At 40.7% G+C, this 27,195-nt stretch overlaps 1 protein-coding gene across 5 annotated transcripts in view; it reads right to left on the minus strand.

Moving 5' to 3' along the window:
• Positions 1-27,195, minus strand: part of enah (ENAH actin regulator) — a 398,339-nt gene that overhangs the window by 253,567 nt on the left and 117,577 nt on the right. For all 5 annotated transcript variants that reach the window (XM_043687390.1, XM_043687387.1, XM_043687385.1 and 2 more), the window contains one exon: positions 10,351-10,516. In XM_043687390.1, coding sequence (XP_043543325.1) covers positions 10,351-10,482 — 132 coding nt within the window. In that variant the 5' untranslated portion in view covers positions 10,483-10,516. The remainder of the gene's footprint in view (positions 1-10,350; positions 10,517-27,195) is intronic.

A 27,195-nucleotide genomic window follows, 5' to 3' on the forward strand; every position in this document is an offset into this window, starting at 1 on the left:
TTGTCTCAGTCAAATCCCTCGAACTCAGCACCGCCTTCCTAACCTGCAATCATCTTCCTGACCTCTCCGTCCCCACCCCACTCCAGCCTATCACCCTCACCTTGACCTCCCTCCACCTATCGCATTTCCAAAGCCCCTCCCCCAAGTCCCTCCTCCCTATCTTTTATCTTAGCCTGCTGGACACACTTTCCTCATTCCTGAAGAAGGGCTTATGCCCGAAATGTCGATTCTCCTGTCCCTTGGATGCTGCCTGACCTGCTGCGCTTTTCCAGCAACACATTTTTAGCTGCTTAAGCTAGGACAAATGTTCAGCACAACATCGTGGGCCGAAGGGCCTGTTCTGTGCTGTATTGTTTTATGTTCTATATCTATGTTCAATCATAGCGTCAAGAAGTGCAAGCAAAACTAAAGTCACTGGAAAGCAAAAGAAAGTTCTACACTGGTTGGAGTCCAACTGATCACAAAGAAAGATAGTTATAGTTGTTGGAGGTCAACACATGGAAGCAGAGTGCACAGTCAAGACACTTAATGAGTATTCTGCATAGCAAGTTTTGAGAAGATTTGTAGCTCAGGTTGAGGTTCTGGATGTAGGTTTGCTCACTGAGCTGGAAGGTTCACTTCCAGACGTTTCATCACCCTACTAGGTAACATCTTCAGTGGGCCTGCTTTCTATTTATATGATTGGGTTTCTTTGGGTTGGTGATGTCATTTCCTGTAGTGAAGTCATTTCCTGTTATTTTTCTCAGGGGGTGGGAGATGGGATCTAACTCTATGTGTTTGTTGATAGAGTTCCGTTTAGAATGCCATGCTTCTAGGAATTCTTGTGCGTGTCTTTGTTTGGCTTGTCCTCGGATGAATGTGTTGTCTCAGTCGAAGTGGTGTCTTTCCTTATCTGTACGAGAGAGGGTCATGTCGTTTTGTGGCTACTGGGTTTTCATGTATCTTGGTGGCTACTTTTCTGCCTGTTTGTCCAATGTAATGTTTATTACAGTCCTTGCACAGTATTTTGCAAATGACATTAGTTTTGTTTGTTGTCTTTCCAGTTCATTAGCTGCTGTTTTAATGTGTTGGTGGGTTTGTGGGCTACAATGATGCCAAGGGGTCTGAGTAGTCTGCAATCATTTCCGAGATGTCTTTGATGTAGAGGAGAGTGGCTAAGATTTCTGGACATGTTTTGTCTGCTTGTTTGGGTTTGTTGCTAAGAAATCGGCAGACTGTATTCATTGGGTACCCTTTCTTTTTGAATACATGGTATAGGTGATTTTCCTCTGCTCTGCGTAATTCCTCTGTGCTGCAGTGTGTGTTGGCTCGTTGAAATGATGTTCTGATGCAGCTTTGTTTGTGGATGTTGGGATACTTCTGTGGTTCAATATTTGGTTAATATGTGTTGTTTTCCTGTAGACGCTGGTTTGAAGTTCCCCATGAAATTCTGCATGTGTGTTTACTAAAGAAGAATCTGTCGTAGTACCCGCTTGCCTGGATGACTGCAGCTCCAAAATTCAAGAAGCTTGACACCATCCAAGACAAAGTAATCCACTTGATAAGTACTACATTCACTGAGCACCAATACTCAGTAGCAGCAGTATATAACATCTACAGGATGCACTGCAGAAATTCACCATTGCAACCCTGAAGGTTCCCCTCCAATCAACAAACCATCCTGACTTGGAAATATGTTGCCAATTGTTCAGTGTTGTTGATCAAATTCCTGGAACTCCCATTTTGAAAGCATTGTGGGTGTATCTATACCAGCTGGACCTCAAATGTTCAAAGTGGCAGCTCACCTCCACCTTCTGAAGGTTAACTAGGGATGGGTAATAAATACTGGCCCATCCTTTAATACTCACATCCCATGCATGAATAAAAAATAGTCAAAGTGAAAAACGTGTTCAGAAACAAGGATATTAGGAGCAGGAGCATACCATTCCGACCATCAAGCCCACTCTACCATTCAATATGATCATAGCTGATCTTCTCTCTCAACACCACATTATAGCCTTCTCCCCATACTCACTGACACCTCAGCCTCTGGAAATCTATTTCATTCTTAAATATCTTCAGTGATATCACCTCCACAGCATTCTGTGGTAGAGAATTCCACAAGTGAAAAAGTTATACATCTCAGTTGAAGTAACCTACTCCATGTTCCAGGACTGTGATTCTTTGTTCTGGAGCACCCTGACAGAGGAAATATCATCCTTGCATCCAGTCTGTCCAATTCTATCAGAATTTTATATGTTTCAATGAAATCCCCTCTAATTCTTCTAAACTACGGTAAATATAGATCCAGTCCTCCTCATATGACCAAACTGCCATCCCAGAAACTGCCCGGTGAACCTTCTTTAAACTCCTTCAATGGCAATTATATTAGTTATTACATAAAAGGATAAGAACTGCACACAATACTCCAGGTATGGTTTCACAAAGGCCCTTCTACAGCTATAATAAGACTTCCTTGCTCCAAACCAAGAAGAACTGTACTACAGTGACAAGTCCTTCAGTCCACCAACCTGCACTGACACATGACACTTTCCTAAAATAAAATCTTTTGCCTCTACACAGTCTGCATCCCTCTATTCTCTGTCTATTCATGTATCTCTTTAACATTGTTATTGTATCTGCTTCTATCACGTCCTCTGGCAGCACATTCCACACACTGAACACCCTCTGTGTAAAAACACTTGCCTCTCACATCTCCTTAAATTTTCCCCCTTTTACCTTAAACCAATGTGCCATAACAATTGACATTTCTACCACGGGGAAAAGCGTCAACTACCTATTTTATTCATATTCATATTCTCTTAATTTTATAAACCTATACTCAAACTCTCCTTCAAGGAAAGATAATGTAACCATTTGGCTTCCCAATTCTTGTGTCCGTTCTGATGAAGTGTCACTCAACTCGAAACATCAACTCTGCTTCTCTACATACAGATGCTTCCAGACCTGCTGAGTTTCACCACTTTCTGTTTGTGTTTCAGATTTCCAGCATCTGCAATTACTTTGTTTTATTATTATGCTTGCTTGTTTTTAGTGAATGATTTACATGGTTCCTTTTTACGTCTGGACAGGTTGTAAAATGATAAATAGGAGAAATGAGAAAGACAGGCTATATTTAAAACTGGATGAGACAGCAGGGCCAGAATGAATGCATCTAGAAATTCTGAGGGAAAACTGGCCATAATCTTCCATTTCTCCTGAGATACTGTAGTGTGCTGAAAGGTTTGGATAATTGACAAACTTCAGAAGTGTTCAAAAATAGATAAAACCAGCAGGATTACAGTTTCGAATAACCTGCTGGTATATCCAAGATTAACAAATGTTTGGAACAAATATGAATAAAGAGAAAGCGGTACCAATTTGCTAAAGGCAGGTCATGTTTAATAACTGAGCTTCTGATTTGAGCTTTTTAACAACAGATGGTGAATGGGGGGAATATAAATGGTTGGTAATGCCTACATGTTTTGAAAGGGATCTGATGAAGCACCATATGAAAAGTCTGGAAACTACCATTTGCCAGCAAATTTAATGTCCATGCAATAAACGGAACAGTGCAAGGTACATAAGTGCAAGGTGAAGTGGCGAACAATTGTTTTCAGGACTGAGCAAGGCTTTACAGTGGGGTTACCCACTCAGCATTGACTCAAGATTGTTTTCTTGATACAGTGAACTTTTTATTAACCAGCACCTGTGGGACCAGTAGTGTGCCAGTTGATGAAATATCCCAGATAATCAAGAGGAACGCATAATTGCGCCAAACTCTGACCAAAACAAGTTTCAAAATATCAACTTCCCTCAAAAGATCCATGTAAAAACATCAACACATTTCCTAAAATCAATGTATAAACACAGTAAATAACAGAAACATAATGCAGGGGGTATATACATCACTGTCATACTTTACTTACAGCATAAATACTTGGACATTGTGATAGATATATTTGAGGTACCTAATTTCTTCCAGTTTATCAAGAGTGCCAGTTAAAACATTTGCTGTATATACAATTGACTAGATTTGAACACCAAGAGGCCCTTCAGCCTATCAGGTCTTGACCATCAAAGCTACACTAAATCTATATTCCCATTTACCAGCACGAGGCCCACAGCCTTGAATATTGTGATATTTCAAGTGCTCATCCAAGCACTTTTTAAAGGTTATGAGGTTTCCTGCTTCAAATACTCTCCAAGGCAGTGTATTAGTTATTACATAAAAGGATAAGAACTGCACACAATACTCCAGGTATGGTTTCACAAAGGCCCTTCTACAGCTATAATAAGACTTCCTTGCTCCAAACCAAGAAGAACTGTACCACCATCCTCTGAATGAAAAGACCTTTCTGCAAATCCCTTCTAAACCTCCTGTTCTTCACCTTAAAATTATGCCTTTTTATTGACCCTTGGACAAAGTGGAACAGCTGCTTTTCTGTTCACCCTGTCCACGCCCCTCACAATCTTGTACACCTCTATCATGTAACTCTTCAACCTTCTCTGCTCCAAAGAAACCACCTGAACTTATCCAGCCTCTCTTCAAAGCTAAACTGCTGCACCTCAGACAACATTGTGCTGAATCTCATCCTCACCCCTGCCAGTGCAATGACATCCTTCCAACAGTGTGGAGACCTGACCCATACACAATGCTCCAGCTGCAGCCAAACCAAAATCCTATAGAGCTCCAACATTAAACAAAGAACTCGGGATGCTGAAAATCTGAAATAAAAAACAGAAACTGCAGATGAAAGTCAGCACGTCTGGCAGCATCCATGGAGAGAAAACAGAGTTAAAGCTTCAAGTGCAGGGTCCTCTTCTTTAATCTATGCCTCGGCTGATAAAGGTAAGAATTCTATGTGTCTTCTTAATTACCCTATTAAAATGCCATAACACCATAGGAAATAGGAATGGGAGGAGTAGGTCATTCTGCCCCAAGCCTACTGTGCCTTTCAATAGGATCATGGTTGACTCAATACTCCTCACGTCCACTTTCCTGCCCTTTCCCCATTACCCCTGATTCCCCTACTGATCACAAAGCTATCTATTTCGGCCTGAAATATACACAAGGACTCTGCCCCCACAGCTCTCTGTAGTATGCAGTTCCAAAGGCTCTCACCCTCAGAGAAGAAATTCCTCCTGATCTCAGTCTTAAATTTGTGCTCCTTAATTACAAGACAATGCCATGCAGTCCTAGAATCTCCCATAATGGGAAACATCCTCTCAGCATTTAATCTGTCAAACCCCTTAAGAATCCTATACTTCAATGTTTCACCTTCAATATTCTAAATTCAAATGTGTAGCATCCCAAACTATTTAATCTTTGCTCATGAGAAACTCCCTCCATACCAGGGATCTTTCTGGTGAACCCTTCTCTGAACTGCCTTTAATGAAAACACACTGCCCACAGTTCTCCAAATGCAGTTTCACAACATCTTGTAAATTGCAGTAAGGCTTCTCTGCTCTTATACATCAACTCCCTTGAAATAAGGACAAACATTATCCTGATTACATCCTGCACCCATGTGCTATCTTTCTGTGATGTGGAAGGGCCAGTGATGGCCAGGGCTGGTCAAAGTCAGAAGTCATACAACATCAGGTTTGTTTGAAATCACAATCTTTCGGAGCGTACCCCTTCAGATTGAAAAGTATCCCCAAGTCCCTTTATGTTGCAGCTTTTCGTAGCTTTTCTCCATTCAAATAATATTGTTTTGTTGCTCTCCCTTCCAAACTGAACAATTCAATTTTCGCACATTATACTCCATTTGCCAACATTTTGCACACTTAGTTAACCTATCAACATCTCTGTAAACTCTATTGCTCTTGCAACTTGCCTTTCCACCTATCTTTGTGCTGTCTGCAAATCTGGTTGCAGTGCATTCGCTTCCTTCATCCAAGTAATTTATATATCTATACGATATATAGCAAACAGCTGCAGTCCCAGCACTGATCCCTGTGGAGGCCGACTAATTACAGAACCTGGAAAAGAACCCCTTATCCCCACTCATTCCCTACCCATTTACCAATTCTCTATCCATGCCAATATACTACCTCCAATGCCATGGGCTCTTCTCTCATGACTTAACCTTTTGTGAGGTACCCTGTCGAAAACTTTTTGGAAATCCAAACACATCCTCTATCCACTCTGGTTGAAACTTCCTCAAAAAACAGTGATAAACTAATCAGGCATGGTTTCTCTTTCATGAAACCATGCTGACTCTACTTGATTAGATTATGATTTTCCAAATATTCTGCTATTACTTTATTTGCCATTGATTCCAAATATTGGCCAACATAGATGTTAGGCTAATTGGCTTATAGTTACCCACTTTTTGCATCCCTCATTTTTTGAATGGGGTGTCACACTGGCAGTTTTCTAGAATTCAAGAACTTTTGGAAAATTACAACTAATTTTCAGTACTGTCCTGCCACCTTCAGAGATTTGTAGGTAAACACCCCAAAAACCCTCTGTTTGTCTGATCTTCCCAGTGCGCTGCCATTCATTGTGTACACCATTTCCTCCAAAGTGCATCACATCACACTTATCAGGGTTAAATTCCATCTGCTACTAATCCACCCATCGGACCAATCTGTTTACATTGTCTTGTAACCCAAGACATTCTTCCTCACTGTTAACAACCCTGTCAACCTTTGTGTCATCTGCAAACTTACTTAGCACACCCCACACTCTCACCTACATCATTTAAAAATATCACAAACAATAAGGGGCCCAGCAACTATTCTTGTGATATGCCACTGGACACTGACTTCCAGTTACACAAACAGCCTTCCACCACCACTGTCTTCTGCCACTATGGGCGGCACGGTGGCACAGTGGTTAGCACTGCTGCCTCACAGCGCCAGAGACCCGGGTTCAATTCCCGCCTCAGGCGACTGACTGTGTGGAGTTTGTACATTCTCCCTGTGTCTGCGTGGGTTTCCTCCGGGTGCTCCGGTTTCCTCCCACAGTCCAAAGATGTGCAGGTCAGGTGAATTGGCCATGCTAAATTGTCCGTAATGTTAGGTAAGGGGTAAATGTAGGGGTATGGGTGGGTTACGCTTCGGCAGGGCGGTGTGGACTTGTTGGGCCGAATGGCCTGTTTCCACACTGTAATATAATCTAATCTAATCTAATCTAAGACAATTGTGGATTAATCTTGCCAAGTGACCCTGGATCACATGTGCCTTTACCTTCTTCATCAATCTCCCATGTGGGAACTTGTCAAAGGCTTTGCTGAAATCCAAATAAACTAAATCAAATGCACATCCTCACCTACAGAATTGGTCACCTCTTTGACAAATCCAACCAGATTTCTTAAGATATGACCTCCCTCTGTCAAAGCCATGGTGACTATCCATGATCAAACCTCGCTTCTCCGAGTGGAGACTAAAATATCTCCTTCAGAATTTTCTGTAATTGTTTCCCTACCACTAGTATGAGGCCTACTAGCCTGTAATTCCCTGGTTTACCTTTACTACCCTTTATGTAAAGTGGAACCACATTAGCTGTCCTCCAGCACCTCCCATGTAGTCAGAGAGGAATTAAAATTTGGATCAGGGTCTCTGCGATTTCTTCCCTCGTCTCCAACAGCAACCTAAGATACAAATCATCCAACCTGGGGAAGTGTCTACTTTTAAACCCGCCAAAACTTCCTCACTCCCGAAATCAATTTGTTCAAAATCTCACAATCTAAATTCTATACCGACTTCCTCCTCCTCCTCCTGAGTGAAGACAATTATGAAATACTTATTGAACATTCTACCAATATCTTTCGACTTACCACATGGTCTCTTTCCCTGGCTATTCTCTTCCCCTTGATATAATTGATTTCTTAAGTATTCCCCTGCATTATCTATACACCACTACGGCCTCCATTGATTTGTGTGGCGCTGGAAAAGTATAGCAGGTGTGGCAGCATCCAAGGAGCAAGAGAGGCCATGAGAGGTGTGAGTGTGTGAGTGTGTGAGTGAGTGTGTGAGAGAGAGAGAGAGAGAGAGAGAGAGAGAGAGAGAGAGAGAGAGAGAGAGAGAGAGATATGGTGATAGGTTGGGGCAGAGGGTGGAGCAGAGAGATGGACAGGACAGTTCAAGAGGACGATGCTGCAAGGATAGAATCCCCATGATCCTCACCTTCCACATCACGAACCTCGAGATACAACGCATCATCCACTACCATTTCTGCAACCTATAGTCAGACCACACCACCAGAGATATATTTTCCTCCCCACTTTGCCTCCACGACTACCTTATGTCCATGCCACCCCACCAACCCACTGTCCGCTCCAAGGTGTAAAACTTATGCCTATACCTACCTCAAGGTGTAAAACCTAAGCCTATACCTACCCCCCTCACCTCCATCCAAGGCCCCAAAGGATTCTTCCACATTCAGCAGAGATTTTCTTGCACATCCAAACATCTAATCTGCTGCATCCGTTGCTCTCAATATGGTCTCCTCTACATTGGGGAGACAGGACGCCAACCTGCAGAATATTTCAGGGAACATCTCACACACTAAACAACCCCACTGCCCTGTGGCCAACCACTTCAACTCCCCCTCCCACTCCACTGAGGACTTGCAAGTCCTGGGGCGCCTCCACCACCAAATCCAAGCCACTGATGCCTGGAGGAAGAATGCCTCATCTTCTGCCTTGGGATCCTCCAACCATGCGGCATCAGTGTCAACTTCACCAGTTTCTTCATCTCCCTCACCACCTCATCCCACATCCACCCCTCCCAACTCGGCACCACCCTCTTGAACTGTCCTATCTATCTTCCTTCCCACCTATCCACTCCACCTTCCACTACAACCTATCACCATCACCCCACCTTCATCTACCTATCACCTTTCAAGTTACCTTCTGCCCCCTAGCTCCACCCCCCCAATTATCTCTCAGCCTCCTTGCCAAATACCCCCGACAATATTCCTGATGAAGGACTTATGCCCGAAATGTCGACTCTCCGGCTCCTCGGATGCTGCCTCACCTGCTGTGCTTTTCCAGCACCACACTTTTTGACTCTGATCTCTAGCATCTGCAGTCCTGACTTTCTCCTCCACTGATTTGCTTCCTTTGTACACCTTCCTTTATGAAAGCTACTCTTTTCCTTCTTATATAACCCTGGATATTCATAGACATTCAGGGTTCTACAGGCTTGTTGTTCTGACATTTCATCCTGAACAGAACATGTTGGGCTTGTACGCATAGGGGGCATATATCAGCTCCATTTTAAAGGTTCTCCATCTCTAATGTTCTAATATAAATTTACCCAGAAGTAGCTGTTTGCAGTCTACTTTGGCTAGATCCTGACTTATTTTAATAAAATCTACCTTCCTCAATTCAAAACACTTTACCGCAGACCACCTTTTTCCTTTCCATATAAATTTCAAAAGCACGGAACTGTGGTCACTAAAATGGTCTGCCACTGCCATTTGAAAGACCTGTCTGGCTTCATTCACAGAATGAGGTCCAGCACTAAACCACCCCTCGTTGAATCTCTATGTGCTGTTATAAAAAAGCTTTCTAAATATATCTTAAGAAGTTTGTTACCTCTAAATCCTTTACACAATGAAAATCCCAGTTAATCAATTCTTAAATTCTATCACTTCCAGGGCACAGTCATATATGCATTGGAGCACTCTGCTTACTGAATGGGTATAGCTACGAGAGCTGCATATAGCAAGTCAGTCTTCTTGTTCAACACCCTATCCACTGACTTTAACATCCACTCCATCCACCACCAGCCTATCATGGCTGCTATGTGCACCAATTACAGGATATTCTGAAATAATTCACATTAATTTGTTCAGCAATATCTTTCAATTCATGGCTTTGGCCACCTAGGAAGACAAAGTTAGTAGGTACGTACATGGGAGCACCACCATCTCAACATGAACATATATCACAGTTCCTTCAAGGTCACACCGTCAAAACTCTGGAACTGTCTATGGAATGAAACTATACAAACTAGCTATACCACATGGAGAACACAGGCTGAAGTTAGCAGCCCACCACCAACTTTCTAAACTGAAGTAGGGCTGGCAATAAATGCCAGACTTACTCGCCATCAATACAGAGCTGAAAATTCATTAACAGACAATAGCCATGTGACTTGTTTGCTTAATATGTAAAATAAGGAATTGTCACAACTTTTTGCTATTCTAAATATACATCTGAAAGAATGTCAAATAAAAATTGAAAAATGAAGCTTATTTTGTCATTGGAATACACCAAAATTGCCACACACAAAATAAGTTGCAACAAAAATCAAGTAAAATGAAACCACATTGAAAGGAAAATGTCATGAAAACTCAGGAAAATCATGAAAATGCTGAAAGTAGATGTCCACAACATAAAATTAAGGTTCTACCTGATGGTCCTGAATTTTTCTCCCCACTACTCGGAACGTGTTGTTGCCTGTGTGGTGGTAAATATGTACTCTACTGAATCCAGTTGCTCCACCAGCTGGTACCCACTTCTTATTGCCATCATCATACACCATAACAGCAGCCCGCGCCTGGCATATACTTTGTTCACTGCAGAGACAGAAAAAGAAAGGATTAATTCTTGTTGAGTAATTTATCAAACAGTTTAGAAACTGTTTCATTGGGTCATCACATCTGAAAACTTTCTTTTTTCAATGCCACTGCTTGAACTGCTTAATTTGCGGATTTGTTCGTTTGTTTGTTCAGGATGGTTAAAAACAGTCTAATTATATATAATTATAAATTAAATTTTGACAGCACCAGCAAAACATTTCAAGAACATATTTTTGAACACATACTAGGGATATCTTTATGTGATTTAATTGTCTACAATTGCAGAGTATTCCAAAAGTTACTGAAACAAGATATCTTCACTTAAGAATCATACACATCATAATAAGCAAACTGCTTGTAGTGTTGGAAAGTAAACTGATCTATTAATTAAATTATCTTGATTGATTATGCACATGAATAGGTGGGACGCAGCAGGAAAACAGCAAGCAAAACAGATGCACAGAAGCAGAGGAAGGGAAACAGGAGAGAAAGAAAATAGAAACACAGAAAAAACACTAAGGAGAAAGTGGATAAGGGAGGGTGAACAAGATATGGATCGGCAAGGCAAGTGACAAAAGTCAGATTGAGCTTGAGGGAGAGAATGGCAGAAAAGTGCTAAGGAGAGACACAGAAAATAGGAGTAAGGTGAAAAAGAGGGAGAAGCAGAGAGACCGAGAGGCAGGGACAGAGAGCTGGAAGCCAAAGAGTGGGGAGAGATTTATAACATCTTTCCATTACGATAAAGTCTATGAGATAGACAATTTGTATTCAACAAGGAAAACAAGGGGAAAGTGCCATGGAGAATGAAGAAAATTATTTCACAAACTAAGTGGGTAAAATACGTAGTGTTTTGAATACAAATTTAACCAAATCTAAACATGATTGTGTTGCACAACTGGATAATACTAAATCTTTTTCCTACATGGTTGATTTAAATGCAAGGATTCTTGTGGCATAGTGATAATGTCCCTAATTCTAGGCCAGAGGGTCTGACTTTAAGTTCCACCTGCTCCAGACATGACATAGCATATCTGAATGCTTTAGTTAAAATATTTATAATTTAAGTGCAAGATCATATTTACAAAGTAAGGACAAAAAAAATGGCAAATGCTCAAATGAACCCTTTTTTGCTCAACTAACATCAAGTTTTTCAAGGACACAGTGTTCTGGCAAACACTGTCTCAATCAATAACTAAAACTGGTCATTCAATCACTTAATTCCTTACTGTTCATGGGATATTGCCATGGAAAAGAAACTGGCAGCAGTATTTCGTTATATTTCAAACAATAACAATGTGGATCAGCGCAAGCAGTAAACCAAAAAAGTTCAACAGGTTTCAAGGAGGAATAATCAGAAAAATCAAGATTTTGTTCACAAATGAAATTATTTAGCTATGCAAAATAAAATGGTAATAAATCAATCTAACTTTTGACACAGATATGTATTCTAAAATATGAAATAAAAGTACAAAGGCAGCATGAAATTGGCTGAGTAACAAGCAACAGAAAGTAGCGATGGCTATTTTTGGATCACTGCTCTTCTTCATCCATATTGTTGATCTAAATGTAGAAGTGCAAATAACAATTGTAAAATTTGTGGATGGCAGAAACATGCAAGTATGAGTACCATTGCAGGGGATAAAGATGGACTGCAAGAGGACATGGATAGGTTTGTGAAATGTTGCAAGGAAACTGAATGTAAATGAGACATTTTAGGGACATTAAATTTTTTTTAAAGTTACAATTTTAAACGGGGAGATAGAGGTGTACAAATTGCTAAAGAGGCTGAGAAAATGGATCCTTGACTGTATAAACAGGAGTATCAATAAAGAAAAAGCCAGGAAGTTATGGTTAGGTTGTATAAAATACTGGTTTTCTCTCAACTGAAATATTTTGTGCAAATCCAGATACCATATTTTAAGAACATTGTGAAGATTTTAGAGGGTGGAGTAAAGACTGCCAAGGAAACTTTCAGGGAAAAGGGACTTCAATTACCCCTTCCTATGTAATGGTTCAATGCTTCTCAGTGACTCAAAACAATTAATCCAATTTTAACTCAAATATAGGTTGCAAAAAACTGATAAAGCATCACATTTTTCTTGCCAACTTTCAAGCATAGTGGACACAACCATGTGATTAAGCAAGATGTGATTAAGCAAATTCGATCCCTATGCAAATACCTTAAGGAAAAAGGTTAATCAAGAGTGAGGCACATTATGGATTTTTTCCAGCCCATACTCAGAGCCCGACTGGGGCAAATTGTGGTGGTGCCTAAGATTAGCAAATGTTTCACTCTGAACAACTTAGTATTTTTTGAAAGCTTATAGAACTATTCATTTCTCACACATCTTCAGTAATTTCCTAGTTCACCTTATTACTCAGCAATTCAAACAAATACATGATTAATATTCAACAAAGATTGCATAAATTTGACTTGATCAAAGTTTTCAACTGATCTGTTTTCTAGCAAAACACATCAACACAGCTTATTTGGTCCATCGTAGTTTGGAATATTAAGATTCAAAAGGGAAGAAAGGATCCTTAACTCAAAAGATTGTTAATTTTAAGAATTCTCTACTCTAAAAATTCTATAGTCTAGAAATACTTTGGATACTCAGTGCAATCTGATGCACATTTTTAGACACCATGTGAACGACATGATTAAAGGGATAGAATTCAAAATCTTCTGCAACCTTATAGGAATTCGGCCATGACCTTATTGAATAGGAGAACAGGTTCAGTGCACTGTATGGCCCAATCCTCTCAATTTTCTTTATATTTTCCATCATTTTGCAAGCCATGACAGTCTGATTCTTCAATCCCAATCTCCCACACTCTCTTCATGTTTCTTAAGACCTTGTTTCCCAATATCAAGCAGGCTTCAAATACAGGTTATAACTCGTGTTTTGTCAAGGCCAATTCGCTGTAATACGATTGGTGAATTGGGGATGCTGTTTCTACAATGCGAACTTTTAAAACATGTGTTGGCTGTAATGCAATTACAGCATCAACACTTTAAGCATTGTTTCTAAAGCATGATTTTTCTAAATGCGGGGTTGCACAAGAAGGCAACCACTGCGTTATCGAAGATCTAACCTGGAGCTGTGGGTATCTGTTATATTCCATAAACTAAACTCTGAAGACATCTTTCCTGGATTTGCTTTCACCCAGATCATTCAAAATATCGAAACAACATTCTACGTGCACCTGTTCACACCAGAAATGATAGAAGTTTAAAACAGAGTAAAACATGTACTTATTACATTCCAAGCAAACAGTCAAAATTAAATCCAATTCTTAATCTCCAGTGCCAACATCACCAGAGATGTCTGCCTCCAAGATGAGCGCATTGTATTTAGTCCATGTTAACTGCTCACTTATTCAAGACAGGTGCACTATTCAACAGTCACTGCAATTCACGCAAAACGATTAAAAGGATTTTTCATTTACTAACATACGACAAAATGATTCTTTTAACTTTCATGCCACACTGAAGTGTACAAAGATTCCGCCATAAATTAAGATCACAATAACAACTCACATATCAAATGTAATACATTCAAACTGAAACAAAAATTCTTAAGATTTGGAAATGGGTGTTGGTCTGGGGTATACAAAGTTAAAAATCACACAACACCAGGTTATAGTCCAACAGATTTAATTGGAAGCACTAGCTTTCGGAGCGCTGCTCCTTCATCAGGTGGTTGTGGAGTACACAACTGTAAGACACAGAATTTATAGTAGAAGTTTACAGTGTGATGTATCTGAAATTATACACTGAAAAATACCTTGATTGCTTGTCAAATCTTAATTCTGTGTCTTACAATTGTGTACTTCACAACCACCTGATGAAGGAGCAGCGTCCCGAAAGCCAGCGCTTACAATTAAACCTGTTGGACTATAACCTGGTGTTGTGTGATTTTTAACTAAGAATTTCTTATGTTATGGATCAGTCGAAACCCCTCAATCATATCAAGGTGATAGCCTAGACCCTGACTTTTATCTTATTTAAAGGCAAACATAAGGTGCTGCATTCTAGATGTGATTCGATTGGTCAAACTACTTGGCTTTATGCAAAACATACTTTATTCTTTCACCCAGTTAAAACACAATGAAAGAAAAACTGGCACAACTTTGACACTAACAAAATATTCAACAAAATAATATATTATTTAATACTACTCATCAACTGTTCCAATATAGGAGCAAAGACAAATTCAGCAAAACAGTATCTCCTCTAGTCCAGGGGAAAGGAAAAACCAAAGTCATGAATCTAGCAGCAGAGACAGAACACAAGCTTTCCACACAGCAGAGAGAGGGCTATATCTAGCAGCTTCAACTCCAGAAACCCCAACTTCAGCAATTGAAAACAATAACTAAAATACTGGGTCAATGTGAGCCTGACTCCACACACTCATGCTTCTTTTGTCTTCTTTAAAAATAACCCAAAACTATTTACTCAGCTTTCCACGGAGTAGATACCGTGGCACCGAGTTTACAACATTCCCATCCCCCACTTTCAAGAGAACCAGGACAGACAAATTCATCTTAAAGGCACGTGGTCACATTTAAGTCAAACCAGCTTTGATGTTCCCTCATTCTGATCAAGCCATTGATTGTACACAGTAGCCATCAGTTGATTTCTCAGTTTTTAAACAAACATAATTCCTGGATTTCACAGGAGAGGGAGCTAGCGCTCTTGATGTCTTTAGAGAGGTGGGCACTAAGGGGAGACAATGCTTTATTTCCCCATCCAACTCCATTTTGAGTTGGCCCCTTCCCTAACTCCCACACTTCACATTGCCTTTAATGGGTTTTGCAAGTAAATTTCTAATTGGCTGCAGAGGTAATTACTGGTAATGGTTAATGCTTTTAAAAAAAAACAAAAAAAAAATTAAACAAATGTATTGTCGGGTGTCACTGGAAAGTGACTATACCTTGTCCATCAATGCTCTTGACATCTTCAGACAGACGTTGGTACCGTGGGGGACAGGCTGCTTTATTTTGTGTTCAACCCTTCCTGGTCTCCCTAACCACCTGCTCACTTTGAAGTGCAAGTCTCACCTGTTCCAAGGATGTGTACAAAGTACTCCTAACAGGCCAATTAGAAACCATTTAGGCCCTTGTGCAGCAGTGGAGTGCCCATACTTCTGAACCAGGGTATCTTGATTCACACTCAACCTATTGCAGAGGTAAGTATTAATATTTATGAACAGGTTGGTTGGGATAAATCTTAAACAAACACAGGATCTGGGCTTTTGTAGAACCGTTCATAAGTTCATAAAACCATTCTGCCGATCAAGTCTGCTCCGCCATTCAATCATGGCTGATATGCACCTCACCCCTATTTTCCTGCCTTCTCCCATAACCCTTCAATGCACTACCAATTAAAAATATGTCTAACTCCTGCTTAAATTTACTCACTGTCCCAGCATCCATCACACTTTGGGTTAGCAAATTCCAGATTTACACCCCTTTGAGAGAAGTAGTTTCTCCTCAATTCTGCTTTAAATTTGCTACCCCTTACCCTAAGGCCATGACCTCTCATCTTAGAATGCCCCACAAGAGGAAGCATCTGCTCCACATCTATTTTATCCATACTTTTCATCATCTTCAATATTTCAATTTGATCTCTCCTCATCCTTCTAAATTCCAGAGAGTATAGGCCTAAAGTGTTCAATTGCTCTTCATACAACAAACCTCTTATCTCTGGAATCAATCTAATGAGGCTCCTCTGAACTACCTCCAATGCCACTACATCTTTCCTTAAATAAAGGAACAAAAACTGTACACAATACTCCAGGTGTGGTCTCATCAAATCTTGTTTGGTTGCAATAACACTTCCTTACCTTTATATTCTACTCCTTTAGCCATAAAAGCCAACTTTCCATTCGCTTTCTTTATTATTTGCTGTCCCTGCACATCAGTTTCCTATGACTCAGGAATGAGGACACCTAGATCCCTCTGTATTGCAGTACACCGAACTAACTCCTCATTTAGTTAATACGTCACCAAAATCCATTTCTCCAACCAAAATGCAACACCGCATACTTATCCACGTTAAACTTCATCTGCCACATTTTGGCCCACTCTTCTAACCTATCTATGTCCATTTGTAAGGTTGTTACTTGCATTGCAATTTACCCGTCTGGTCTATTGTTGTATCATCTGCAAATGTAGCTATAGAATCTTCTATTCCTGTACCTAAGTAGTTGGGGCCATTATTCACTTTGCTTGTTGCATCTTCAAAGAACTCAAGCAAATTAGTCAAACATGATTTCCCCTTCAAAAACCACGCTGACTCTGATGGATAGCGTTTTGACTTTCAAATGTCCTGATATTGCTTCCTTGATATTTGATTCTAACAATTTCCCAAGAACAGATGTTAAACTAACTGGTCTGTAATTTCCCACATGCTGCCTCCCTCCCTTTTTGAATAAGAGTATTACATTGGAAAAATACTAATCAACTGGAACTTTTCCCATGTCCAGAGAATTTTGGAATATTGTAACCAATAGATCCACTATCTCCACTTTCTTTAATACCCTAGGATGTAGGCCATCAGGCCAGGGGGGACTTGTCTGTCCTCAATCCTAATAGTTTGCTGAGCACCTTTTCCCTATCAATGTTGATTGTTCTAAATTCTACTCTTTCTGTTGCCTCTAACTTGCCCATTCCAATAGGAATAGTACTATTGTCCTCCATTGTGAAAACAGAGGCAAAGTATTGACTTAGCATGTGTGCTATTTCAGTGTTCCCCAGTGTTAACTCTTCAGTTTCATCTCCTAAGGGACCAACATTCACCTCAGCAACTCTCTTCCCTTTTATATACCTATAGAAGCTTTTGTTATCTTTTTTGATGTTTTGTGCTAATTTTCTTTCATAATTTACCTTAGCTCTTTTTATTAATATTTTAGTATAACTTTATTTATGTTTGAAAGTTTCCCATCTTCCAACCTGTCACTGGCCTTTGTATATCTTAGTGTTTGGCTTTACATTGTCCTTGATCTCTCCCCTTACCACCTTTCTTCCTCACTGGGATATATGTTAGCTGGGAAGAATTGAGTAGCTCCTTAAAGAACTGCCACTGCTCATCCGCTGTCTTACCATTTAGCCTTCCTGGATTCCTGAAGAAGGACTTATGCCCGAAATGTCGATTCTCCTGTTCCTTGGATGCTGCCTGACCTGCTGCGCTTTTCCTGAAAACACATTTTCAGCATTTAGCCTTCCTGCCCAATGTCTGCAGGCCAAATCTGTCCTCATGCTGATGTAATTTCCTTTGTTTAATTCCAAAACAGTGTGGGAATTCCATTTTCTCACCCCCAAACTGAATTTTGAATCTTATCAAACCATGGTCACTATTTCCTCGAGGATTCTTAATTATGATGTCAATTAATCTCTCCTCATTGATTAGATTAGATTAGACTAAATTACTTACAGTGTGGAAACAGGCCCTTCAGCCCAACAAATCCAACCGACCCTCTGAAGAGCAACCCACCCAGACCCATTCCCCTACACCTAACACTACGGGCAATTTAGCACAGCCAATTCACCTAACCTGCACGTTTTTGGACTGTGGGGAGAAACCGGAGCACCCGGAAGAAACCCACGCAGTTGCCTGAGGCGGGAAATGAAACCGGGTCTCTGGCGCTGTGAGGCAGCAGTGCTAACCACTGTGCCACCGTGCCACCTCCGTCATTGCATGACATCAAATCCAGAGTAGCTTGCTCTCTGGTTGGTTCCATAACATACTGCTCCAAGAAACATTGGCTACCCTTGCCAATTTGATTCTTCCAATCTATGTGTATGTTTAAATCACCCACAATTATTGCCATATCCTTCTTGCAAGCCTTTAACATTTCCTGGTTTATAGTGTGGCTCCCACAAAACTACTGTATGGGGTCATATAGATTACCCCGACCAAGTGTTTCCTCCCTTTGCGATTTCTTATTTCTACCCAGACTGATTCCACATCCACAATAATAATGTCCCTATCTCTGGGCCAGGTGGCCTTGATTCAAGTCCCATCTACTCCAGAACGATGTAATACTATACCTGAACTGGATGATTAGAAGATACCTTAAACAGTGACTATCAAAGAAAAACAATTTAAAGCACACCCAGATAAAACTTCTCAGTGATTTGGTGGTAGGAAAGCCATTCATTATTGTGAGGTAATACTTCAGGATATATAAAGATATATAAAGAAAAGCAGATCCCTGAATCAATAAAATAACAGATAAAGCAGACCTAAAGGACTCTTGTGTCATAGTGGTAGTGTCGCTACATCTGGGCTGTGGAGGTCTGGGTTCAAATCCCACCTGCCCCAGAGGTGTGGAATAATATCTCTGAATGAAAATGATCAGCCAGTCTGGCAAAAACAGACCATCATCCAATTGCATGTCAAAACGGACAGACTGAATCAATGGTCATTGCTTTTCTTTTCCTTTATCTGCCACAAAACTGACTTAGCATTTTCATAGAATCCCAACAGTGGAAACAGGCCATTTAGCCCAATAAGTCTACACTAACCCTCCAAAGAGCATCCAACCCAGACCCATTCCCCTACCCTATTACTCCACATTTACCCCTGACTAACGAACCTAACACACATATCCCTGAATACTATGGGCAATTTAGCATGGCCAATTCAATTAATCTGCAAATTTTTGGATTGTGGAAGGAAACTGGAGCACCCGGAGGAAACCAACACAGACATATGCTAACTCCACACAGATAGTCGCCAGAAGCTAGAATTGAATCTGAATCCCTGGCACGGTGAGATAGCAGTGCTAACCACTTAGCCACTGTGCAGCCCATGAATCAGTAAGGTATCTGGTGACACTGAGTCAATAACAACAGTAAATATAATCTCAAATCACAACATGTGCAGAGTACTGAAACCCAATGCAAGTGGCCTTAAATCCCACTACACAGTTTTTTCAAATTACAAATCCCAAGAAGAAAAGCAAATTATTACAAATACCAGACATCTAAAAAACAAAAAAAGGTCAGACTTTAGGTCAACGAATATCCATTGTGACTGATGTTTTTGCAAAAGGTCTTCAAGCAGAAAGTTAACCAAATCCAAAGGCAATTGCAATATTATGAGAAGATTAGACAGAGCAGTGGCATAATGGTAATGTCACTTTAGAGGTAATGCAGAGGCCTATTCAAATGGATTCAAATCCCACCATGATCTTTGATTGTCATACTAAACCCCATTCTTACCTAGCCTGGTCTACGTTGCAACTCCAAATCCAGAAAAACATGGTTGACTCTCAACTAACAAGCCACTCAGCTCAAGGATAATCAGGGATGTGCAACAAATACTAGCCTCGCCAGCAATGCCGACATCCCATGAAAAGATATGTGAAAAAAAACGGCAATGACAAAAGGCAACAAGGATAACTTAAAAAAACTGACAAAAACAGAAATATATTTGAAATCATTATCATTTCAGTTAGCTCTTCAGTCCTAAATTACCTCTCTCAACTAAGACCCAAGACTATACACAACATGAAGGTATGGCTAGAGAGATGTTGCAGGAATTATGGAATCATACAGTGCAGAAGAGGTCCTTCAGCCTATCGATTCTGCACCAACACACGAGAAGGAGAGAATGTTTTAAATTCTTGGGACATTGGGATCAGTTCTGGGGAAGATGGGTGCTGTATAGTTGAGTCAAAACAGAGTGAAGACTGATAACTTCACATAGTGATTTGTTGCTGCTATTGAGAAGGATCTAAATTAACCTGGCAAGTTGTGAGCATCAACAAGTAATATTAAATACAAATGCCAAGGTGAAAGAATACTGAGAGAGACAGTCAAAAGGCTATTGCAGTGATAATAGAGACCTGGCTCAAAAGGTAGGCAGGACTCACTTGCCACAGGCGAGGTTCTGGAAGACTGGAGGTTAGCTAATGCAGTGCCACTATTTAAGAAAGGTGGATAGTAAAAGCCAGAGAACTACAGACAACGTTTTCACATAAAGGGTGGTGCATATATGGAATGACCTGCCAGAGCAAGTGGTCGAAACTGGTACAATTACAACATTTAAAAGGATAGGTATATGAAGAGGAAGGGTATAGAGGGACATGGGTATAGAGGGACATGGGCCAAATGCTGGAAAATGGGACCAGATGTAGTTAGGATATCTGGTTGGCATGGATGAGTTGGACCAAAGAGTCTGTTTCCATGCTGTATATCTCTATGACTGGGTGAATATTCTTGGACATAAGATGTTTAGGAAAGGAAAAGAAAGGAAAATAAACAGGGAGAGGGGTGGGTGCACTTTTTCCACACCCTCCCTCCTTTACAGCCATACCCTCTCTCCCTTCTTCCCCATTACAGCCACATCCTCTCTCTTTCACTCCTCTTTCTTCCTTCATAGCCAGACCATCTCTCTCCTCCCCACACGGCCTAACATAAAAGGAAATGCAAAGGTATTTTACAAGCATATGAATAATAGAAGGGTGATTAAATTAGATTAAATTACTTTAGATTAGATTAGATTAGATTACTTGCAGTGTGGAAACAGGCCCTTCGGCCCAACAAGTCCACACCGACCCGCCGAAGCGCAACCCACCCATTCCCCTACATTTACCCCTTTACCTAACACTACGGGCAATTTAGCATGGCCAATTCACCTGACCTGCACATCTTTGGACTGTGGGAGGAAACCGGAGCACCCGGAGGAAATCCACGCAGATACGGGGAGAATGTGCAAACTCTACACAGTCATTCGCCTGAGTCGGGAATTGAACCCGGGTCTCTGGCGCTGTGAGGCAACAGTGCTAACCACTGTGCCACCGTGCCGCCCATATGAGGAATGGAGCTGATTTGGAACCAAAAAAAGAATTCAAGCTTGGAGGAAAGGGCTGAGGTTGTTCATGAAAATGCTCCAGCTGTCCTATTTAACAAAGATGAGACTCAGCAGGGTGTTGTGAAAGAGATGGATATAGGTTTCTAGAATTAAAATTAATTAAAGCCAGGGCCAGTTAAGATGTATCCAAGGGTACTGAAGGAAGTGGAAACTGTGGAGAAAGCACTGGTCATCATTTTTTCCTGTCTTGCTTAGTTCTTGAGCACCATTCTTGAGTTTAAGAAATGACAAATGTTACACCCTTTTCAATAAAAGTGTTTCGAGATAAGTTCTGAGGAAGGGTAACTGGATCCGAAACATTAAGTCTGATTTCTCTCCACAAATGCTGCGGACTTGCTGAGCGTTTCCAACAACTTCTGTTTTTATTTCTGAATTCCAGCATTCGCAGTTCATTGGGTTTTATTTCAAGATAAGCCTGGAAACAACAAACCAATTATTTCAAACACAGGTGTGGAAGATTGTAGGGACAATAATTGCAATCAAAATTTATAGTCACTTGAGAAAATGTGGGTTTAACTGAGGAAAACAAACATTAATTAGTTAAAGATGGTTTGCCCTTAAAAATTGTGCTTGGGTTTTTTTGTTTGAGGTAATAGAAAGGATTAATGACAAAATGCAATGAATGCGGTACACAATGGTTTCAAAACATGAAGGCGCACGGAATAGAAGGGATAAGAGCAATTTGGATTTTTAAAAATTGCTCAATTGACAGGGAACAAAAAGTAGTGATGAATGGTTGGTTTGTGAACTAGAAGATGATTTATGGACAACTTGCCCAATGTGGGAATCCTTGCTCTTATGCATTAATTTCTGACAAAGAGCTTATGCTTAAAACAAGACTCTCCTCTTTGAATGCTGCCTGACCGGCTGTGCTTTTCCAGCTCCACACTTTTTGACCCTTATTCTGTATTCTGTTCTCTTTTGTTTGTGTTTAATTCTGTGTTCTTGTAAATAAATTCCATTTTGCATAAAATTAAGTGGGTTGGCCAGCTGCATCATTCCTTAAGCATCCGCATTACACCTGCTTAAAACAACTAGCAAAGTGAGGGTCTGGGCCATTTCCTTGAAATGTTTTGAAGGGGTGTGGCCTGGTCCATAACATCTCACTCCAGAGAAAATACCTTGTCAATTTACCCTATTCCGTGCCACTCATGATTTTATGAACCTCAATGAGGTCACCCCTCAGCCTCCAATGCTCCAGGGAAAATAGCCCCAGCCTTTTCAGGCTCACCCTATAACTCAAACCCTCCAACCTTGGCAATATCCTTGTAAATCCTTTTTGAACCCTTTCACGTTTCACAACATCCTTCCTATTACAGCGAGAACAGAATTGCACACCATATTCCAAAAGTAGCCTAACCAATGTCCTGTATAGCTGCAACATAACCTCCCAACTCCTATACTCAATGCACTGATCAATAAAGGTTAGCATACTAAATGCCTTCTTCATTATCCTAACCACCTGTAGCTGCACTTTCCAGGAACTATGAACCTGCATTCCAAGGTCTTTGTTCAGCAACACACCCCAGGACCTTAGCATTCAGTGTATTAATCCTACCATGATTTGCCTTTCCAAAATGCATTTCAGAGAAGGCTGTAAAGATTCATGACAATGGTTTCACAGAATTTCAATTAGATAGATCAATTAAAGGAAGTAAGGCTGTTGTGCTTGGCGATGAAGTTGAGAACAGAATCAACAGAAGTGTGGGTACAACTACAACATTTGGACAAGTACATGGATAGGAAAGGCTGAGAGGGATATAGGCCAAATGCAGGCAAATGGGACAAGCTCTGCTTAGGAAACCTGGTCGGCATGGACGAGTTCAGTCGAAGGACCTGTTGCCATGTTATTTATCTCTATGACTCTATAACTCTGTACAAAATCATGTAGGGTCTAGACAGAGCAGATGGACAGAAAATTCCCATTGATAAAAAGATTGAGATCCAGAGATCACAGATATAATGTAATTGACAAAAATAGCAATGGCATCTAAAGTGTGGCGCTGGAAAAGTGCAGCAGGTCAGGCAGCATCCAAGGTGCAGAAGAGTCTCCCTTTTGGACATAAACCCTTCATCAAGCATTCCCGATGAAGGGCTTATATTCGAAACGTCGACTCTCCTACTCCTCGGATGCTGCCTGACTTGCTGTGCTTTTCAGCGCCACACTTTGACTCTGATCTGCAGTCCTCATTTTCTCCTAAAGGTAGCAATGGCAACACACATTGTAGTCAGACTGTTGAATGTTACTGGTTGACTGTGGGGTGCAGAGTGGAGTGCCATTTGATGCTTTCAAAGGAAATCAGATGATAATCTGAAAAGGTTGTAGGGATGCATGAAGAAGATAAGGGAGTGGCATGAAGTGAACTTCTTCAGATGGGCCAAATGGACTCCTTCTGCACTGTATCATTCCATTATATTATGAAATTAACAGTTAATGCATATCATTATTGTGAAGTCTGAAATTTTTGTCAGTGACAAACGCAATTAACTGATAGATAATTTTGTGAACTTTATTTTCCAGTAAACTGGACATCCATCTCTAACTCAGGCGAAAGGGAGGACTGCAGATCAGAGTCAAGATATAGAGTGGTGCTAGAAAAGCACAGCAGGTCAGGCAGCATCCGAGGAGCAAGAAAATCGACGTTTAGGGCAAAAGCCCTTCATCAGGAATGAGGCCCATCTCTAACTCTCAAGAAAATATAAATGTATGTGCTGATTTCAAAATCTGCCCGATATGTCTTTAATGGAAGCCATGGTATGTGCAATCTCAAACTTTTCCTGTTACATACTTTGACATGAAAAAAGGAGTCAGCCAGCACTAAATATCTTCCGTTCTTCCTGTGTTCCAGCTAAAATGATGAAATTTATAAACTGTAATCTAAGAATTCAAGCTTCAAGTCCTCTTATTTATCAGCCGTCCAATGGCTGACTGGATTTCCAATATAGTTTTGTCGTCATTCCCTTTGAATAACAAAGTAATTCACCTTTTGCCATTTTCTTCCCAAGCACTCCACCTTTTCTCAGGGTTGTTGAGTACCTTGTATTTTGACACTGAGCACAGGCCACATCATGAAAGCTCTGCACATGAAAGCACATGAAGCACAGATTTGAGGCTGCAATAAAGCATTGTTGAATGCTAATGTAAAAGAAAGGTTTGAGCTACCAGAAATTGACCTGGACTCTACTTTCTAGAGGAAGCAGTAACTTATCCCTAACTCTCAAACTATACATGTAATAAATGGAGAGAAAACAACTTTTATTCTTTCACAAACAAAAGCATGAAAACTCACAATAACAAAGAAAAGGTGCCCAATCTTATGCAGACAAAAAAAGGAAAAGAATGGAAATTTCGAAATGAATCAGTGTCTGGGTATTATGCCCAGAATGTGTTACTTGTGTGAAGTCCACAAGGATAGAAATTGTGAAAGTTTTAACAAATACAGCCCCCAAAACTCAAGCTCAAGAAATTAATTTTTTGGATCAGTTGTCAGAGGTTAAATTGAAAAAAATATCTTGGGAATTCATACATCCATCGACTGGAATATTAGGGGCGGCACGGTGCCTCAGTGGATAGCATTGCTGCCTCACAGCACTAGAGTCCCAGGCTCAATTCCAGCCTCAGGCGACTGGCTGTGTGGAGTTTGCATATTCTCCCAGTGTCTGCGTGGGTTTCCTCCGGGTGCTCCGGTTTCCTCCCACAGTCCAAAGATGAGCAAGTCAAGTGAATTGGCCATACTAAATTGCCCATAGTGTTAGGTGCATTAGTCAGAGGGAAATGGGTCTGGGTGGGTTACTCTTCGGAGGGTCGGTGTGGACTTGTTGGGCCGAAGGGCCTGCTTCCACACTAGGGAAACTAATCTAATCAAAACTTTATCTGGCAACTTTGTGTAAAAGAAAAAAAATTTCTGTTGTTACAGTTATGAAGCTTCTCTTGCAACATTGCAGTCAAAGTGACTTCATAAGTGAAATAATAGATTTTAAATGTAATGAATGAAAAAAGGTAAAGACTAACTTAACCTTTGTTACAGTCCTTTCAGTCAAATGGTGAACAGCCCAACTGCCCATTCCAGAAGGTGACAGCAATCTGCTGAGAAGGGAAAATTAACTTCACAGCGAGATCATTTCTTGGATCAAGATGAGATTTGGCCTTCTAGTAAAACAGGGTACACTTTGCCAGGACACAGATGTAACCAAGTATTTTTATTACAAATTTTAAATCTGTATTTAAATTAGAAATGACTCCTTACCATTCAATAGATAATCGGAACTTAAATAATATTAATATTTTCTTAGAAATTAATATTGATGTTCCATCTTTGCAGGCTTGGTTATTCAATGCCTTTGATCTCAACAAGATTGTTCAAGGCTTGTGTAAAGATTTTTAGCTTGGGTGCTGGTTGTCGTGTTGTGGTTGTAGGAATGCTCAACGAGCTGGGAATTTGATTTACAGACGTTCCATCCCCTGTCCAGGTGACATCTCTAGTGCTTTGTAGCCTCCTGTGAATTTTTTTGTGAATTTTTTTTAAAGTGCAGCCTCCTGTGTCTTCTGGAATTTATTTGGTTCCTTTTCTACTGCTTCCAGTTGTTCGATGTAGTGGCCGGTATATTGGGTCTAGGTCAATGTGCTTGTTGATGGAATCTGTGGCTGAGTGCCATGCTTCTAGAAATTCTCTGACTGTCCTTTGTTTAGCTTGACCTATGATAGTTGTGTTGGCTCAATCGAATTTGTGGTCCTTGTCATCTGTGTGTAGGGACAGCTGGTTGTGGCGTTCAGCAGCTAGTTTGTGTTTGTGGATGCAGATTGCTAATTGTCTGCCTATTTGCCCTATATAGTGTTTCATGCAGTCTATGCATGGAATCCTATAAATTACGTTAGTGTTACAAATGATGGGTATGGTGTCATTTGTCCTGGTGAGTTGTTGTCTGAGCGTGGCTATCGGTTTATGGGTACAGATGTGACTCTAACCAGGTGTGTTGCCTCCCTAGGGCTGGGTCAAGTATGTCAGCTGCATGGCATTCTGCAGAGGGTTAAAAATTACACAACACCAGGTTACAGTCCAACAGGTTTACGAAATATTACACGGATTGACTGCCTGCAGATTGTGCATTTAGAGTCACAGAGATGTACAGCATGGAAACAGAACCTTCAGTCCAACTCATCCATGCTGACCGGATATCCCAACCCAATCTAGTCACACCTACCAGCAACTGGCCCATATCCGTCCAAACACTTCCTTTTCATGTACGCATGCAGATGCCTTTTAAATGTTGCAATTGTACCAGCCACACCACTTCTGCTGGCAGCTCTTTCCATACACATACCACTTTCTGCATGAAAAGGTTGCCCCTTAGGTTTCTTTTATCTCTTTCCCCTCTCACCCTAAATCTATGCCCTCTAGTTCTGGACTCACCCACTCCAAGGAAAAGACTTTGTCCGTTTATCCTATCTATGCCCTTCATGATTTTATAAACCTCTATGAGGTCACCCTCAGCCTCCGACACTCCATAGAAAACAGCCCCTGCCTATTCAACCTCTCCTGGAGCTCAAATCCACCAACCCTGGCAACATCCTTTTAAATCTTTTCTGAACCCTTTCAAGTTTCACAACATCTTTCCAATAGGAAGGAGACCAGAATTGCACGCAATATTCCAAAACCATTTATCTGCAAATATAATTCTGCAAATACAAATTCACCCCATAGACTTATATGTGTGCGCGCATGCATGTGTGTGAGAGAGAGAGAGAGAGAGACAGACAGACAGACAGAGAGAGAGAGAGAAAGAGAGAGAG

This window comes from Chiloscyllium plagiosum, chromosome 3, assembly GCF_004010195.1.
Source record: "Chiloscyllium plagiosum isolate BGI_BamShark_2017 chromosome 3, ASM401019v2, whole genome shotgun sequence".
Taxonomy (NCBI): domain Eukaryota; kingdom Metazoa; phylum Chordata; class Chondrichthyes; order Orectolobiformes; family Hemiscylliidae; genus Chiloscyllium; species Chiloscyllium plagiosum.